The 20,605-nt window shown below is 34.4% G+C and overlaps 1 protein-coding gene and 1 pseudogene across 3 annotated transcripts in view; one reads left to right on the forward strand and one right to left on the reverse strand.

Moving 5' to 3' along the window:
- The window catches only part of FERMT2 (FERM domain containing kindlin 2), a 60,795-nt gene that overhangs the window by 8,919 nt on the left and 31,271 nt on the right, over positions 1 to 20,605 (forward strand). For all 3 annotated transcript variants that reach the window (XM_039865104.1, XM_039865103.1, XM_039865105.1), the window contains exon 3: positions 10,515 to 10,748. In XM_039865104.1, coding sequence (XP_039721038.1) covers positions 10,515 to 10,748 — 234 coding nt within the window. The remainder of the gene's footprint in view (positions 1 to 10,514; positions 10,749 to 20,605) is intronic.
- On the reverse strand, positions 10,350 to 10,468 carry LOC120604668 (uncharacterized; annotated as a pseudogene).

Raw genomic sequence — 20,605 nt, forward strand, 5'->3', positions numbered from 1 at the left:
TGGGCAACCATTACACAGTTTTCAAGGTTGGAAGTTGACAACTAACTGCTAGCCCAGAGGAAGTGACATCTGCCTTAGAAACAATTTGTAGTCCATCTTTTCTAAGCTATCTAACTGTTGTTTTTATTATATTATGCTGTAAAAAATAAATCGGGTATTTTAAAGATCAGTTGTAATTTTAAAGCATCAGTGTAATGGTGATTTTGATATCTATTTCTTAATGAAACACTCAGTTATGAATAAAACACCAATAAAGTGTTAGCATTATCGATTGTAGATGAAGATGTCTGTTGGATAGAGCCTCCTAGATTGTAGTTCCTAGTTCAGTTTTAAGAATTTTATAACCTTAGAAATTAAAAATAACTTGAAAAACGGCACAATTGCTATATCAATTTTTAAAGTTTTATGCAAGGTGTTGATAAATTCTGTTGCTGTGATAGAATGTTCTTGTTGTAAAGCAGAGCATAGACTGGGGTGAGATGGCCTACTTGTATCACATCCTGACTTTACTATATTCTAGCTGTACAACCTTAGGCTGTGTGACCTACTTGTCTGTACCTCTGGTTTCTTATCTAAAATGGGGATAATAATAGTACTTTTATCATTGAATTATAATGAGGATTAAGTTAGTTAATTCATAGGAAGTGTTTCGAGTAGCCTTTGTAAATGTAGCTATAATGACGATTGATTACAGTCCAGACTATCTTAGTGGTATGTATGTTTCCCCCTTTTACCGAGCTAGCAAACAGTATTTTATACAAGATTGAGACAGTATCCTTTATAAAAGTAAGCCAAATAGTTATTCTGTACAGTATTAGAAATTAAATATTTTACCTTCATTGTGCTATCTTGCAATCACTATTGGTTAATATAAAGATAGTATCAGAGTAGATTTTGTTACAGTATATATATATGTATATACACACATATATATATGTATATACACACATATATATATGTATATATATATACATATATATATGTGTGTATATACATATATATATACATATATATGTGTGTGTATATACATATATATATGTGTGTATATACATATATATATAAAATAAACTGTTAAAATGGAGAGTATCTCCAATAAATTTGATATTCTGTTTTAGGCACATGCCTTTCTTAAAAGATGAACTTTGTTATTAAGAACTTAGTCTAAGACATGGCCAGTTAATAGTTTTATATGAACTCGGCATATTAACATTTCCTGGTTATTTAACCTCACTTAACCCAAGTTTACGTATCTGTTACTTGTAATTAATAAAAGAGCTAAGTGTTAAAAGGAGTAAAAGAATCCCGGGCACTTAGTAGAGGGTATGTAGTTAGAGCTCAATAAAATGTTATCCTCAGATATCTTTCAAATACTGTGTAAAACCTAAAACATAAATTTGATTGGTGGATTAAAGTAGTTTAATTAACTTCACTGTGTTTTTTAGTATTTAACCAAAATTTTATAAATTTTGTTTAATTCTGAAATCTCTGAATCTCTAAAGCCTGATGGCCTGGGTTTGAATACTAGCTTCACTACCTGTAAGCTTTGTGACCTTGTGCCAAGCTATTTGACTTAGTTTCCTTATAAGTAACATAAGAATAATAATATACTTAAGTCATAGGGTTTTGAGGATTAAATAACTGAATATGTGTAAAGCACTTAGAACAGTTCTTGGCACATAGTAAGTACTAGTTATTTTATTGAGGCTCCTAATGGGCCTCTGGGATATCTCACTATTAAATATCTTATAAGAGTTTGAAGAAATAAATGCCTTAAAGAATTTAGACTGGGAAAGAGGGCTTTAGAGTGAGATGGGACTTCATGCGTAAACGTTTCTGCGTGAAGATAATTCTGGGGAGCATTTTCTCAATCCATTGAGATTTTGCCCCCTGGCACTTGTCAGTTTGTTTCAAATAAACTCATAAATATTATCCTAAAAAAAAATTCTATACATGCATACTCTATTTTTGATAGGTTATAGAGGTATATATGAGACTTCTATGGGAGAAAAAGAGGTACATGAACTTGACCTCATCAATAGTAGTAGAAACAATCATTTAGGGAGAGCCAAGTATTACATTAGGTAATGGGACATAATCTCCGCTCAAAATGTAAGCAGTTTTCTCGTACTAAAAAACAAGATTGCTTCGAGTTGACAGTCTGGTTGTGAAGTGCCAAATAAGTGGTATTGGAACATGAAGATTTAGGAACATGAAGATTTAGAAGCATGATCTCGCCTTAATTGAAAGAGGGCCAGGGTGAAAATTTAGGAAGAAAGGTATTCTGGGTTGAGGATTGCAGTATTCATGGTGTATTGGAGACTAGATTAGAAAAGTAGAAGTTAAGATTATAGTGAGGAAAGTTATGATTAAGTGAGGAAATTATATTCTTTTATTCCATCATTCACCCACTTAATATTTTAAGTGAGAACCTACTGAATGCTAGATACTATATTATGAATGAGAGAAACAAAAAGTGAACAAAATTAACTCATTCCTTAGCCTCGCTCAATTTGAAATCTTAGGAGCAAGACAGTCTTTAAATAATTCATTGCTATAATGCAGTGAGTGTTATGATAATTGAAATAGTTATGGGAGTATGTACCCAGGAATCTGACCTAGTGTATAGGTAAGGATTTCTGGAGGAAATTACTTTTAAACTGAAGGTAGATTAGGAATTAGCTAGAAGAGTGGCAGAGGATGTTAAACATGGGGATATGGGGTGGAAAGAACAGCAGGTTGGGAGAAGATGAGAAGTCCCAGCATGAGAGGTAGAACAAGGGAGGGTGGTGGCCATTTGAAGAACTGAGAGACTAATGACAGAGAAGAAGTCCTGGGGAACCCAGTGGCTAGACAGGCTTAAAACAGCCACGCATAAATCAGCAAGTACTTAAAGTGCTTTGTAACCAGATTTCAAAGATTGTGTTATAATAAGAACTGTGAGATGCCAACAAAAGATTTAAACAGAGAGAGATATCAGATTTTTATTAATTTGAAGTTCATCAGGTACATATAAGTCAGTAACAAGATATAAGCAGTAATCTTCTTGGATTCCAAGAAATATTTTCCAGTAGTCTACACTCCAGTTCTGTATTACGATTTGTTAGGACTTTGTGAGATAATTTAATATCAAAGACAATAAAGTATTCTTACTAAGGTGCTTCTTTTTTGAACTATAGAAGAGCTAGTGCCTTTGATCACTTTTTAAAAACAAATGCAGTTAGCACTTCTGTGAGTCAAATACTGACTGATGAATTCAGCCCTGATGTTACTCTCAGAATTTATCAGATGTTAACGCTGCCTGGACTCAGAGTCCAGTCTGCTAGGAACTAAGCCAAATGGAACCAAATAAGTGGTGAGCCTTCAGGATTGGATAGAGAGTTACCCACCCTTTGGAAATGAATAATTGGCATACTTTCTATTCGTGTGTAGCCTGTAATTGCATGCATAGTTTATATGATCTGATAAAGTTTCTCAACTACTTTGAGTTAGTATATTTGTAGTACCAAATATTGGTTGAAATTGGTAGACATCATTATTTGGGGTTTATAAGTAACTTCAAAGGACGATTTTGTTTTGATCAGTGAATTCCTCTATTTTTAATCAGTTAGCTATGTCAAAGAAGTGTCAGTTTGCTAACTTTTTATCAGTTTATTTTCTAATCGTTTTTGCATAATTGGTCAATCCATCTACTTTAGTCTTTGAAGCCTTAAAAGTTTATTGAAACTCTCAAGGGAATTTTTCTCTGCTGCAGCCATTTGCCTTCAAGATTGCTTGAAATCTACCCTGACAATAGCCCTTTTACCAGTGCAGGTCACTTAGCCCTGAGGTGGGAAAAAGGCAGGTGCTTAGTTAAAGAAGGGAAGGAAGGAAATAACAGTCCCTATGTGATGCATATCTCACTTATTGCTCATTGGTCCCCCAGGCAAGACCTGGTATTTCTACTTTATTTAATAATCTCTTTACCTCCCTGATGTCCAGTCTACCTTTTTCACTCCTAAATACCTGTTTCCTATAAGAAATATGTAGGATAATTATCAGGAAATTACTGTGAAATATAAATGAATCTTAACATTTTTAGTCCTTTGTCTTCAAATTAAGCATTTCCAAACCCATTTCTCTTCTGCAAGACTTTATTTTGGATAATAGAGTGTTATTTAAGAATGCCACTTCTGAAGTCACATTGATCTGGATTCAAATCCTAACTTCTGTGTGTACTAGCTTCGTGATCATGTTGCATAACTTCTTCGTCTCTTGGTTTTCTCATCTCTAAAACAGAGATTATAATAGTATTTACTGCTTAGCATTTTTGTGAGAATTAAATAAGTGCTATCGCTGTATACTAAGAGTTCTAGAAACAAATCTTAGTGCTATTATTATCATCCATTTAGTTTTCAAGCCTAGGAACTTTATAGCTTTCCTCTTTACCTTCCAGCTGTCCTCTATCATCTGTAATCAATATCATTAAAACCCGTAATTCTAATTTAGACATCTCTCTCATATTTGGCTCCTTCTCTTCAGGTCCTGGTCAGGTCAGGTCCTGCTCCCAGAGCACTGCAATACATTTCTCTCTGCCACGCTCTTCCTTTTTCTGATTCACTCTCCTTAATCCCATCATAATTATTTTCATGAAACATTATTTATTCATAATTATTTACAGGTGTCCCTTTTCCTTTTAAAATCAGCATGTTTTTATGCTTCTGGTCAGTCTTTAGAGAAATAGGTAAATATGTGTGTTGCTGTCTGAAATCTGTCATGCACATCGTGTTTATATGGGTTACAGTTGCGTAGTGTGTTACGGTTCGACTTGCCACTGTAGTGATAAGCCGTGCTGTAATATGCTAGATAACTTAAGTACTTTCAAGAGCTATTTCTTTGAGATGGACTGCTTTACACACACAAGTTGTGCAGTTAAATATTTTTGATGTGCACTTGGCTCTTATGTTTACCTAGGTGAATGATTCTCATTTGGTCTACCATCATTTTCCCCAGGGTTTTGATCATTGTATAAAATTTGTTTTTGCTACTTTTGAGTAGAAATAAATATCCTGAGTGGAGCCATTTGTGAGACTTGATGTGGAAATACTATTAGTTTTAAAATAAGACACATAGTATAATACAAAGCCAGCACCAGAGAAAGATTTTTTAGAAGGGAGGAAAACATTGTCTTGAATATTTACGAAAGCTCTACTAAGTCTCTAAAAAGTTTTAAAGTGACCCTGCGGCACAGTCTCTACTGAGGGACAGTCAAAGAATGATAATAAATGTAAATATGTTTTAAGCTTAACAGAACCATTTCAGTCACTGTTTAAATATTGCAATAGCTTTTTTTTCTTAAATTAAAAAACTCCTTGTACTTGCCATCCTGTTTCTGTCCGTCTACTATCCTTTATTCTCCCCATTATAACAAAATACTCAGGAAAAGTTGTCTGTATTCCTTATTTCTATTTCCTCACCACCTAACCATTGTAATTCAGACTTTCATTTTCACTCCCACCTTTACTTTTTGTATGGTCTCTCATTTTCACTCACGTACACTTCTGCTCCCACGGTTCTTCAAAACCATGATTTTGAAACACAAATCATTCCCCTGCTTAAGACTATTTCCAAACCCATACCCCAAATAGTTTGTGCTGGGTCCAGGATTTAGTATATTTGACAAGTTGCTCAGATAATTCTAATGTGAAACAGGCTGAAAACCACTGCTCTAGTGGCTTCTCTCATACTCATAATAAAATCTGAACAACTTTGACCTACAGGGCTCCTGCCTTGCTCTCTGATACCATCTATTTTTTTTTTCTCCTCCTCCATTCTAATCATACTGGCCTTCTTCAAAGATGTTGGAACTTTGTTCTTCTCATCACTATCTCTAGCATTAAAATAGTACTTTCTTGCACATATACCCATTCAGTAGATAATTGTGAATTAATGAATATTTTATCGACTATTCTTATTCTGTAGTAGTGATTACCTGTAATTAATGCTGTTTAGGTTGCTGGTGTCTTGAGTCTTCAAAACTGCTACTAAAAATTCTATTTGAACATATGCCACAGGCTCTCACAGTCTGACTGTTCCATCTTCCAGCACTGTATACTTCTTTTGCTGTCAAATGCCTGCTTTTTCATTTCTGTCTCTTGACATGTGCACTATTTCTATTTTATTAATTTTTTCTTTCCTATATTATTACTTGCCTACTATTTTCTGTGGGTAAAAAGGGTTGGTCTTACCAGTGTGTCCAGTCAGAGATTTTCTTTTCTTCTGTGGATAAACTATTCATAGGGTGTCTAGTACATCTTTGGATTGTATGCCCTTTTTGTTTATTTATTTTTGCTGGATGCAGGTGGACTGCTTCAATTCCACCAAGATGGAATTGATAGAGAGGGTCAAACTTTTAAAAAGAAGATCAGCATCAGGGGAAGTACCTGTTTTTAAGGTCAGATTTTGAAGCCTAATTGATGGAAAGTTGAGAATTTATTATATCAGGGGCCCATAAAGTTTTTCTATAAAAGTCCAGGTAGTAAATATTTTGGGCTCTGTGAGCCATAAGGTCTCTGTCACAATGACTTTACTCTGCTGTTGTAGTGCAAAAGCAGACATAGACACTCTGAAAAAATGTGTGGCCATGTTTCATAGAACTGTTTATGGATACTAAATTTGAATTTTATGTAAAAATTATGTAAATATATTCTTTTAATTTTTTTTTTGAAATCCCCTGTGACATTGTGATTTAAAAGAAATGGATATTTTATCATTTAGGTGACCAAAATATATTGCTCATATACATTTGGTCTTCCATAATTGCTAGCTCACAGTTCCTGGAACTCTTAAGTGAGTGTAGTGTGTCTTTTGTTATGTTAATGAGGTGCTTTTTGGAAAGCATCTAAGGCTGGTAGCTGGTTATGGAGTGAACCAACCACCTGATTAGAGGGTTGGAACTTTAAACGTACAACATTATATTAGTTTCAGGTGTATATTATAGTTATTAGACATTTATATACCTTAACAAAGTGAAGGGTTGGAACTTTCTGTCCAATACCCTGACTTCCAGGATGGGAGAGGGGTTGGAGGTTGGGTCATTCACCATTGTCCAATGATTGTATCAATCATGACTATCTCATAAAGTCTCTGAAAACCCAAAAGGTTGGGGTTCGGAAAGCTTGCGTGTTGGTGAACACATGGAGATGAGGTGAGAATGGCATGCTTGGAAGGGGCATAGAAGCTCTACACCCCTCCCCACACACCGTGCCCTATTGGTTTCTTCCTCAGTTATATCCTTTTGTTCCTCAGTTATATCCTTTTACAATAAGCCAGTGATCTATAAAGTAATGTTTCTCTGAGTACTGTGAGCCATTCTAGCAAATTAATTGAACCCAAGGAAGGGGTCATGAGAACCTCTGATTTATAGCCAGCCGGTCATATTACAGGTGACAGCCTAGACTTTCATTTGGTGTTCTGAGTTGGAGGGGGTCATCGGAACCTCCAGTCTATAGCTAGTCAGTCAGAAGCACAGGTAACCTGGGCGCACATCAGGCATCTGAAGCGTGTATGGTGGGGGAAGAGGGAAGGAAGGGGCAGTTTTGTAAGACTGAACCCTTAACCTGTGGAATATGGTGCTATCTCTGTGTAGATAGTGTCATAACTGAGTTGAATTCTGACACACTGCTGGTGTCTGAGAATTGTTGTTGGAATGGGTAAATCCCCTGTCCCCCATGGTAGGTTATGGGAACCTACCAGATTTATTCCCAAATCATTTAAAAATATAAAAACCATTCTAAGCTAGTGGGCCATAGGAAAACAGAAGGCAGTCGTAGTAATAGCATCCTTCTATAGTTCTAACTTGAGAAGTTGGATTTTTTGACCAATAGTCCTTTTCATACTCCCCATTATAAAACCTGTCTTTAAACTTTGGGGTTTGGTGACAAATTGGCTTTTTATAAAATTTACCTGTAACTTATTTCAAAGAGCTACTCAGCTCCTTATTATGTTGGTGTCTTTGCCTCTGTGTGTTAGCACCTTATCGCTGGCCCACATTGAGACTGCCATTTATTATTTCTTTACAGTATTGCTTTCTGCTCTCATTTTTGTTTGGCTGGTTAGTTGTTTGAATAAGCATTTCTTTCAAGCTTGTGACAGATGCCGTTGAGGCCCCCTCTCCCACCACAGTTCACTGGCTGCTGTGGTACACAGATCCTGTCATCTCTCCTTAAGCACTAGGATCTCTGAATTTGTTTTGTGGGAGTGTGGGTGGTCAGCCCCATGCATGGCAACTAGGAATTTAATGGCCCTGGGAGCAATCCTCAACCAAGGAAGTGGATAGATGCCCTAGCTTTCTCTTTCCTTAGTTTTCAGTTCTGATAACTCCCAGTTATCCACAGCAGTTAATGAACCTTAAATAGATTTTTTTTCCTATGACTCACTTTTCTTAATCCCTTCAAGTGTGCTTCCTGGGTTTTCCCTTCCCCTGAATAAGCTACTTGAACCAGAGTTCTTATCTCAGGTTTACTTTTTGGGGTAACCCAAATGATTTAATTCAGCATTTACAGACTGTTGTTATTGATAGCAGGGTACAATGTACACTCTTTTCCCTCCTTTCTGTTTCCACTGAAAGTACATGTGAGGTAGCTTCCTTAATAGTTGACATTGGCACCAGAGTACCACAAAAGTGACGACTGAGGTGTGGAGAAGAAAATATTATATACCTACTTACTTAATGTTAATTCAATTCAGCGCAGCCTTACTCTGTGTGGTTACTATCATTCTTTGCAAGAATTATCTTTTTCTGCCCTGGGTTCTCCTGTTCTTGAAAAGTAAACCATCTGTAACATGTGGGATCATTTACCTCATATATAAAAAGGTCCCAACCTTGATTGTCTTCTGTGAGCTAGATCGAATTTGTTCTTTCTAAAAGTTGACAAACTGTGCTAGAAAATAATTTAAGATGCAGGGTGGTACTACACAGTGTTAAATTTAGACAAGTTGTTATAAAATAGCAAATATATATATATTTCTGTAGCCAAACTTCAAATAATATCATTGACTGGGCTTTTCAAAACAAATATTAAAATTTCAAAAGGGCAGTATAATCACAAGTAATTAAAATTCTCATAGTAAAGTACTACTGACTAAAATATTTTTTAATGTCTGGGAAATTAAAAGTCATTTTCCACTCATGATGTATGTCTTCTATAACAAGGGGAAGTTTAGTTATATCAAGTAAATTGTACCATAGAAGGTGTTTATAGGCATATAATCAATGTAGAAACTTGATTTTTTACTTCCTGAGGCTTTCAGGTAGACAAGTTGTGTTCAAAGAATCTTCTGGATTAGTATATACTTTTAAACTAATCTTAAAGTTGATCAGCTCTTACTTTAAAGCTATATTAAAATGATCTTTTTATCAAAATCATAATAGTTTTCATTTTTGTCAGAATGTTATTTCCCAGGGGTTTTTCTTCTGGAAGTCTTTGTTTGGCTATTGTTCTTTTTTTGAAAAGTCATTCTCCCCTTTTTTAGTTCACAGTTAAACATATCCGAAAAGTTTTCACTTTTATTGCTACTTAAAGAACTAGCTGAAGATTTTTATGTATATTTTGTTGTTTATTGTTAAGATCTGCCCTATCTTGTGTAAATCACATTTTTATTTGGTTTAATTTAATTATGTAAGATTATAAAGAGCAGATATTAACGTTTTCTGTTAAACTTATACCAAAATATATTTGGGGGGGGGGCAGAGTTAGACGGCGTAACTTTATAAATTACTTTTCTTGGACAATGTGTAGGTTGAGATATAGGTTGTTATGTTTGTTTGTTTTTATCTCTTAGATTATAGAGTTTTACTCATGGATGGTATTTTCCCCATGCTCTTCTTCACCTAGGTTTTTGCTCACTCTGGTTCCCTACATCACTTTTCACCACTCATCACCTTCACACACTTCTGCAGCCTCACCAACGTCAGCCTTCTCACCTACTTTATCATCAGAATATTGTCCATTCCTCAAGGCTGGGCTCAGAACCCAATAACTTCACTTCATTATCCTTCTTCCAGCTCCCAGGGTTTTCTTTGTTCTCTGAATGACTACAGAGAGTATTTATTCCATTTGTCATCCATGTGTCTCATATTGTACCTAACTTGGCATTGTTAGTTGCCCTGTATATTCTGCCTCAACTACCTTGTATACTCTGGCCAGAGTATACAAGAGTATATAGGGCAGACAGTGTGTTTTCTCAGCTGTTTATTATTTCTTTTGTATTTATCACATAACAGACTCTTAATATTTGTTTATATTAAGTATCCGATTATTTAATTTTCTGCTTTTAATTTTTTCAAGGTAGTCTTGGTGATTTTTTTTTTACGCCTATAGCACCTGATCTTTCTAGGTGGTCTCCCATCCAGCTACTAACCAGGCCCGACCCTGCTTAGTTTCTGAGATCAGACGGGATCGGGTGTGTTCAGGGTAACATAGCCGTAGACATCTGGCTGATTTTTAAGCGTTTTGTTTATTGTTGTTTTTCTATAGATGTGAAAAAAGATTGGTCTGACCACGCTCTCTGGTGGGAAAAGAAGAGAACTTGGCTTCTTAAGACACATTGGACCTTGGATAAGTATGGCATTCAGGCAGATGCTAAGCTTCAGTTCACCCCCCAGCACAAACTCCTCCGCCTGCAACTTCCCAACATGAAGTATGTAAAAGTGAAAGTGAATTTTTCTGATAGAGTCTTCAAAGCTGTTTCTGACATCTGTAAGACTTTTAGTAAGTATCAGATAAATCCTTCATGAAAGTATGAGTTGTGTGATGTATGTATGATTGATAACTGACATTTACTTATCTCAAGGAGTAGGGATTGGGATGAGCTATATCTATGTTTGTATGCGTATATGAAATTTTTATTTTATTCTTTAAAGTTTTATATTACTTTCAGATAAAGAAATGTTGAATTAAGGTGAAACAAGAATCTAGGTATATCAGTATTTCTTATTTTATAATACTTGAATCTAATGATTTATGGGAAGGAGAAGGGAACAGGGAAGGAAACAGGTATTATTTTTAGAGGGATGTAAGTTTTACAGTGCTTCCTTCACATAAGTTATTATTTTGATTTTAGTGATTCAGGCAGATTATGTCACTTCCTTCATTGAAGGCCTTACACAGCTCCTAAGGAAATGACTATAAGTGTTGTCTTCCTTAACCGGTCTAACATTTGAATACTCTTGTAGTAATTCTGTTTATGCTTTGTGAAATGAAATGTGGATTACTTTTGCGTGACCCAGTTATATCAACCATCAGAGAAAATGTGAACTATTGTCTTTATCACTAATATATAACTTTATTGTGCTGTAGATTAGGGGGAGATACAGGTAGGTTGACATTGCTACTTTGATCTAATGACTGAAATTATAATGATTTTTATGTTTAATGGAATTTTTAAGAAAAAATTAAAATACAGAAAACTAAAAGTAATTATGTAACAAATGCCTACTTCCTATTATCTAGAATTAATAGCTGATATTATTTTGCCAAACTCTTTTTTAAGTCCAAATAATATAGGTAGAGTTCTTAAGTCACATTTTCCTAATTTCCCTTCAAAAAGCAACTATACTGTGTAGCTGTACTGTTCATAAATTTAGTGTGTATCCTTCCAGTACTTTTAAAAATACATAAACACACACATATGCATGTACTTATATCTATGTGTGTAAATATACTCCCAAACAATATATGTTATTGCCATCGCTGTTTGGGTATTTTCTTAAACAGTTTTATATGTGTTTGCAGAAATTTCTTGAGTGTTCACTCAGAAGTAAAAAGTAAAGTTGCTGTGTTTTAAATATACATGATTCATTTCATTGTACTGTCAAATTGTTCTCCCAAGTGTTTCTACCATTTTACATTTCAACCTACAATGTATGAAAATGCCTCGCTCCATTTCATCTTCAGTTTTTAGTGTTTGCATCTCTGAGTGAAAAAATAACAGTATTTCATTTTAGTTTATAAAGTTAAGTATGTTTTTGTATCTTTATTGGCCATCGAATCTCAGTTTCTTTTTTAAATTGCCTGTTTATCAATTTTTAATAAATAGACAAATAATATAAACTTTATTTTTTAGAGTAGTCTTAGGTTCACAGCAAAATTGAGAAAGTACAGAGTTCCCATTTACCCTATATCTCACCGTCAACATCCCACACCAGAGTGGTACATTTCTATATTGACACATCATTATTATCCAGAGTCATTGGCTTACATTAGCTTTCTTCTTGGTGTTGTACAGTGTGTGGGTTTGGACAAATGTATAATGACATGTATCTGTCATTATTATTATCACAGAGATTAGTTTCTCTGCACTAAAAATCTTCTGTGCTCTGCCCATTCTCTTCCTCCCCCAACCTTTGGCAACTACTAATCGCTTTATTGTTTCTATAGTTTTGCCTTTTCCAGAATGTAGTACAGTTGGAATCATATAGTATGTAGCCTTTTCAGATTGGCTTCTTTAACTTAGTAATATGCATTTGGTTCATGGCATGATAGCTCATTTCCTTTTAGCACTGAAAAATATTCCATTGTCCAGATGTACCAGATTATTTATATATTCTACTGAAGGACATCTTGGTTGTTTCCAAGTTATGCAATTATAAATAAAGCTGCTATAAACATCCCCATGCAGAATTTTGTGTGAACATATGTTTTCAACTCCTTTGGGTAAATAATAAGGAGTGTGATGTTGGATCATATGGTAGAATATATTTAGTTTTCTAAGAAACCACCACACTGTCTTTAAAAGTAGTTATACCATTTTGTATTCATACCAGCAATGAACGAGAGTTCCTGTGGCTCTGAATTGTCACTGGCGTTTGGTATTGTCATTGATCTAGATTGAGGCCATTCTAATGGAGGAATAGTGATCTCATTTTAATTTGCATTTCTCTGATGACACATGATATGGAGCATCTTTTCATAGGCTTATTTGCCATCTGTACATCTTTGGTGAGGTGTCTGTTAAGGTCTTTGGCCTATTTTTTAATCAAGTTAGTTGTTTTCTTATTGTTAGGTTTTAAAAGTTCTTTATAATATTTTGCATAACTGTCCTTTTGCAGATATTTTCTCTCAGTCTGTGGCTTGTCTTTTCATTATCTTTGACATTTTCTTTCACAGAGCAGAATTTAATTTTAATGAACTCCAGCTTATCAGTTATTCTTTTTATGTATTATGCTTTTGTTGCATGTAAAAAGTCATTGCCAACCCCATGGTCATCTAGATGTTATCTTCTAGGGATTTTAAGGTTTTCATTTTACATTTTAGGTCTGTGATACATTTTAAGTTAATTTTTGTGAAGGTGTAAGGTCTGGTTCTAGATTCATTTTCTTGCATGTGGATGTCCCCTTGTTCTAGCATTATTTTTTGAAAAATTATCTGATAGTTGGCAGTTTCTTAAAACAGTTGGCAGTTTCTGACAAAGCTAAACAGTCTTACCATATGATTCAGCAATTGTGTTCTTAGGTATTCAGCTGATTCTAAATTTACGCCCACGTAAGAACCTGAATGTGTAAACTCATAGATAAAACAGAACGGTGGTTACCAGAGAGGAAGAGTGGTGGGAGAAGGATAAAGGGGAGCCAAATGATAAAAGGAAGGAGACTAGACTTTGGGTGGTAAGCACACAATGAAGTGTACAGATGTTGTGTTATAAAGTTGTACATCTGAAACTTACATAATGTTATTAAATGTTACTCTAATTTAATTTTTAAAACACTAAAAATTAAAATGATCTTTTCTTCACTCTATTGCCTTTGCTCTTTTGCCAAAGATCAGTTGACTGTATTTATTTAGATCTTCTGGGCTCCCCTTCCACACCAGGGTAAAACACCATGTCAAAGAGATATCTGCACCCCCGTAGTCATAGCAGCATTATTTACAATAGCCAATATTTGGAAACAACCTAAGTGTCCATTAACAGATGAATGAAAGATGTGTGTATATGTATGTGTGCATATATATGTGTATACATATACATTCATATACACAGATACATACACACAATGGAATATTATTCGGCCATAAAGAAGAAGGAAATCCTGCTATTTGTGACAACATGAATAGGAACTTGAGGGCATTATGCTAAATGAAATAAATCAGAGAAAGATAAATACTGTATTATCTCACTTACTGTACAATGAAGAAAACAAAAACAATACACGTTACTTTTTCTATAAAGCTAAAGGTGAAAAACAAATGGAAACTCAAACTACTTGTAAGATTTCCTAGTTTTGGCTGTTCTAGTGGACGTGGGGTAATATCTTGTGCTTTCAATTTGCACTGCCCTAATGATTAATGATATTGTACATCATTTCATGTGTTTAATTACCACAGGTATAGTCTTTGGTATAGTGTCTGAATCCTTTGCCTCCCTTAAAAAAATTATGTTGTTTGTCATCTTACTGGGTTGTAAGCATTTTTGCATATGCTGGATTCAGAAAATTTAGTGAATGTGTTTTGTAAATATTTTCTTACTGTCTGGCTCATCTTTTAATTTCATTGTGTCTTTTGAAGAACAAAAGTTTTAATTTTTATGACCAGTTTATGATCTCTGATTTTTGTTCATAGACACAAAAATTCTTAACAATTTTAGCAAATTAAATCCAATGTATAAAAAAGATTAACACATTATGATCAAGTGAAGTTTATCTCAAGAACATACAACTTTCTATGTGCATGTGAAAAGAATTTATAATTTCATTGGGTGGGAATGTTCTAAGAATGACAGATCAAGTTGGTTGATAAGAAAGGGATGTTAAGATCTTCAACTAAAATTGTTGATTTGTTCTTACTCCTTTCACTTCTATCAGTTTTATTGAAATATTCTTATTAGTGTGTATATACATTTAGAATTAAATTCTTGAAGAATTTACTTGTTATGACTATGAAATGACCCTCTATATTCCTGCTAATGTTTGCTTTGAAATGCACCTTGTCTGATAACAGATTGTATACTATATCTTTTCCTATCTTGTTCCTTTTAATCTGTTTTTAAATTTCTTATAAACAACATATCACTAGGACTGCCTTTTTATCTATTCTGATAATCCCAGCCCTTTTTAAACTGTTTAGAACATTTATATTTAATGTGGTTATCAATGTGGTTGAGTTTAAATCTATCATCTTAGTATTTTTTATATGGTATTTACTTTTTTTATTTTCTTGTGTTCCTTTTTTTGGTTGTCTCTTTTGAATTGAGGGTTTGTTGTTGTTGTTGTCATTATGATTACATTTATCTCCACCTGTGCCATAAGAGCTGTTATCTTTGTTTTGTCTTTTTAGTGGTTGCTCTACTGTTTACAGCATAGGACTTTAATGCATAGTCTGTGTTCAAATAGTATAATATCATTTCACACATAATATAATAACCTTATAACAGTATATTCCAGTTCTCTTTCCTGTGCTTTGTGCTATTGTCATGTTTTACTTTCATATTTGCTAAAACACACAATATGGTATTTTCTCTAAAACAATAATTGCCTTTTGAAAGTATTAGAAAATAAGGAAAATGGTCTTTTGTGATTACCCACACATTTACCATTTTTCAGTGTTCTTTGTGAGGATACTTTCCACATGGTATCCTTTTTCTTCAATCCAAAGGACTCCATATGACCTTTTTATAGTGCAGGTCTGATTTTTTTCACTTTTTGTTTGTAAAATTGTGATTTTTGCCTTAATTTTTGATATTGCAGCTGGGTGAAGAATTCTGGACTCCCCCCACCACCCCCCCACACCCCTTCCAGTAATTTACAGATGTCTTTCTATCATCCTGTGGTTTGTGTCATTTCAGAGAAGTCTGTTATTGCTCTTTTATTTGTTCCTATGTATGTTTTCTGTTAACCTTTTAGGAATTTATCCTGAGTTTTAGCAATTTAATTCTGATGTGTTTGGCATAGTTTTCTTTATGTGTTTATTCTGCTCTATGTTTATTGTGTTTCTTTGATCTATAGGTTTATGGTCTTCATCAAATCTGGATAATTTTCAGTCATTAGTTCTTCAGATAAAGCGTCCCTTCCCACACCTCTCATCTTTTATGGGACTCTAGTTTCATGTATATTAGACTGATTATTGTTCCAAAGGTCATTGATGCTGTGTTTCTTTTTTCAGTCTTTATTCTCTGTGCTTCATTTTAAGTTCATTGATCTCTTCTGCTTATCTGTTCTTAATCCCACCTAGTGTATTTTTCATTTTAGATGTATTTTTCATCACTAGAAGTTTGATTTTTGGCCGTTTAAAAATACGTAAATCTTTCATTTTTCTCATTATGTTATGCTTTCTTCTGCTTTAACATGCAAACTATATTTATAATAGCTATGTTAATATCTTTAATTACTGTTTTTATCATTGTAGTTATTTTTGCTTCTGTTGCTTTCTTTTTTTCCCTTTACTCCTGGTAATGGGTCATATTTTCCTGCCTCTTTTATGCCTGGTAATTTTTCATTGAATACTGGACTCTATTACATTTTACATCATTGGTGGCTGGATTTCTTTTAAGTAGTGTTAGCCTTTTTTTCTGGTCAACCATCAAATTAGAATCAGTTGCATCATTTTGGTGCTTGCTTTTAAGTTTTATTAGGGTAGGTCCAGAGCCACCATTAGTCTAAGACTAATTTCCTTCTGGGAATTCCTCTAAATACCCTGTGTATTAGGAGGCCTTTCTCTCACAAATGTATAGATCAGTATTCAGCCAGACGCTAGCAGATAAATTGCACATCTCCAGAGTGCTCTTGGTGGAGCTCCCTTTTCTCCAGTACTCCAATCCACAAATTCTAGCGATTTCTTGGCCTCCCTGAACTCTGTCTCAGATCTCTCAGTGCAGTAAGACCTGACTGTTTGCCCTCTTCTCGCCCTGTTCAATTCTGGGCAGTAGGCTGGTACACCTAAAGGGCTCCTTCTGTTTTTGTCTCTTCTCTCCTGTGCTCCTCGTTGTCTGAGGTCTGAAAACCTTTGTTTTCTTTTCCTTTCTTATTGGTTAAATAAAACAGGAAAATAAATCAAGTCCCTGTTACTCCATCTTAGTTGAGACCTCCCATTTTTAATTTATCCTTGATTTTTTTTCCAGCATTATACCTTTTTTGAAAACCATCATGTGCTCATTGAAGCATTACTTATTAGAAGACCATTTCTTTCACAGAAATTTAAAATTGAACATGTTCAAAACTGAGCGCATGGCATTCTTTCCCAGATTCCTGTGCTCCTTCCTCTCTACTCTTCTCTTTAGAAGTTTCCATAGCAGCAAAAGGTACCACCATCCCAGATACACAAACAAGAAACTTGGGAGTCATCCTTAGCACTACTCTTCCTCACCTACACATTTCATTAGTCACCTAAAAGTGCTAATTTTGCCTCTATGATATATCTTGAATCTTTCACATCTTTCAATCTCTCCTACCCCTACTGCTCTAGTAAGACCACATCACCACCATCTCTACCCTAGATTGTTCCAAAACCTTCCTAAACAGTCTCTTTTATTCATTCTTTTCATTCCAATACATTCTTTACACAGTAAGCAGAAACATTTTTCAAATTTTTATTAAAGCAATAGATGAAAGGTTAAAACCACTTTTTTGCGGTTTCTCCCAGCTCCTGATAATATCACCTCCCACTTTCTACTCTTTTAGTGCTTGACTTTGTTTCATAATTCTAAATAATGTGCTTATACTGTTATTTCTTGATTTATCAGTTTTAGATATCTGTTCACTTTTTACTCAACTTTTTTCCCCCTATTATAATTTTTAGTTAAATCAGTATCATTGAATACATTGTTTTAACAGGGTGTATGTTTTTACCTGCTGAACCAAAGTGTATACACTGTTACTTTTCCTATCTCATATGTTTTTATCATTTGCTTAGTTTCCATCTTGTGTCTCTTGCTGATTCTTTGCTATTCCACATTCTCTGTAATTTTCATGATCAAATACATTATTTGATAAAATCTCTTCCCCCTTTTTTTCTTCCTAAAGACACTCTGAAGCCCCTCCGTCATCCTGCTCCAATAATCTGGGGTGGATGTTTTTAGGCCAATATGTACAGTCATAGCTCTGGGATTTCCCTTAATCTTTGTCCAGGGAAATGTCTTCTCTCTCATATTTGATCCGTTCATTTGCCTCAGTGGTGATTCGCTTCTTTATTTTGGTGGACTATATCCTCCATCAGTGTACTAAGAAAATGGGACATAAATTTTTGAGATGTTATATTTAAAAAGGTCTTTATTTTGCCTTTTGATGGAATTGTTGGGTTGAAAATTATTTTCTCTCATAATTGGGAAGTTATGGTTCAGTTGTGTTTTAGCTTCCAGTGTTGTTATTGATAGTGCTGATAGTGTTCTTAATTTTTATTTTTCATCCTTTCTTTGTAGATTGCTTTTTCTCTCTGGAAATTTTTAGGATCTTTTGTTTTTCCTGCCATTTTGAAATTTCATGATAATGTGCCCTAATTCCTCCCCTTGTTTTCTCTGTTCTGTTACTAGTAATTAGTCAGACTTTGTTCTTGGATTGATCCTCTACCTAACTTTATATCTCTTCAATTGAATTTTATTGTGGATATCAAATTTTAATTTTCAGTGTTTTATATTTTGATCTGGATATTTGTTACCCAGGTGTTCATGAATACATTGAAGATTTGTGGACTTTATATGAGTTAAACCTCAACAAAATAGTTTTTTAAAAAAAAGAGAAAGGATCCTATCCCCATTGTTAATGTCCAAGATCTCTTCCTTAATGTCTGGTTGTTCTTTGTAAAACATCCTGTTCATTTCTCATAGATGTCATTTCTTATCTTTCTGAGAATTGTAATTGAGAGGTTTTTGTTTTGTTTTATTCTTCTATTCTCTGTATTAGTGCTATTTCCCTGAGTTTTTCTTTTCATTTGGTCTCTTTCGTGTTAGAATCTCTGGGAGTTTTCCATTGATGCCATAACAAATTATCATAAACTTAGCAGCTTAAAACAATACAAATTTAATATGTCACAGTTTCTGTAGGTTAAAAGTCCCAGCTCATCTGGGTCCTCTACTTAGAGGTTTATAAGGCTGAAATTAAGGTGTCAGCAGGAGTGTGTTTTTTCCTCAAGGCTCTGAGAAAGAATTCTACATCGTAGAATTTGGTTCCAATGTGCTTGCAGGACTGAGGTTCTTCCTGGTTTGTCTGTCAACGATCATTCTCAGCTTCTAGAGGCCTCCCAAATTTCTTGACTTATGGCCCCCTTTCTCCATCTTCAAAGCCAATCCAATCCTTCTTACTCTTCAGGTCTATCTGACGGTCCTTCTGTTTCATCTCTTCTCTGCTTCCCTCTTCTTCCTTCCTCTTTTGTTTGGAAAACCTCGTGTGATTACATTATACCTACCTAAAGAATCCAGGATAATCTCCCTAAAATCACTTGATTAGTAGCTTTAATTCCATTTGCAAAGTCTCTTCACAACAGTCTCTAGAATAGTGTTATTATAGTATACCCAGGGACAGGAATTTTAAGGGGATATCTCTAGAATTTTACCTACCACAGAAGCCTTTCTCAAACGTCTGTCAATCATTTACCGTCCATTCTTACATTTAATGATGGGGCACTAAAAATATCCCATAGGAATAGGAAGCTCTGTGCTGAATGGGGTTTAGTTTGTTACCTCTCTGTAGGGTACTCGAACATTGAGCAAGCTTTTTCAGATGTTATATTTAAAAGATTTTTTCTGTAGAGATATTAAGGTTCTCCTCTAAGGAATCCTCAAGGATGTGTATCTGAGGGGTAGGTTTAATCCAGTAAGGAGCAGGAAAGGGACACCGGAGCAGGATTCATTTTCCATGTTTCTCTGTTTTCACTGCTTGGTTATGCTTGATGTTCAGCACAGTGTATCAGCATGTTTCCCATTGGTATTTCCTTCATCAAACACCTTGATTTTATATTTCTGCACTCTGCTATGTCATTTACTAGTCTGCCATCTGGCTTCTGTATCCCAGATTTTTTCTGACATTTCTTATCTGATGTTTTCTCCTTTTTCTTTGTCCTTATAAGTTCATTTCTTTCTTTCTTTTTTTTTTTTGTATGTCTTTATAAAGGAGTGAAATAAATGCACAAGCTCAATATACATGTTTAACCAGAAACTTGAGAAAAATTTATTTTCAAAGTAAAATCTGAATGTTATCTTTCCTGAGAACCCTTCTCTGCTCCTGTATCCCACTTCCTCAGCCCCGTAGTTTTTGATATGTATAGCATTTATGTAGTCTCTCTCATTAGATTTGTCTTGATAACATTATATTGATTTTGAACATTAAATTTCATTGCTATTTAGTATATGTTTCTGTTATAAAGAGGTCCTGGGTCATTGCTTTGTGTAGTGACTGAAGTGCTAGTTTGTCTTTATTATTGAACTATAAAATTTAGCATAATTGAAAAATAACATTGTATTTTGGTTTACTTATTTTAAAGTTTTTATTTCTCAATCTTCTGGGTGTATTTTATTTTAGTATAAAGCTTATTTTAGTATAAACCCTAGTTAAACATTTCACCAGGCCCACTCTTACTAAACATGTGATTCAGATTGCTAAATTCACTAGTTTAGTTCCTTCTTGATACAAGGCAGAGAAAACAAA

This window comes from Pteropus medius, unplaced genomic scaffold (genome assembly GCF_902729225.1).
Source record: "Pteropus medius unplaced genomic scaffold, Ma_sr-lr_union100, whole genome shotgun sequence".
NCBI lineage: Eukaryota > Metazoa > Chordata > Mammalia > Chiroptera > Pteropodidae > Pteropus > Pteropus medius.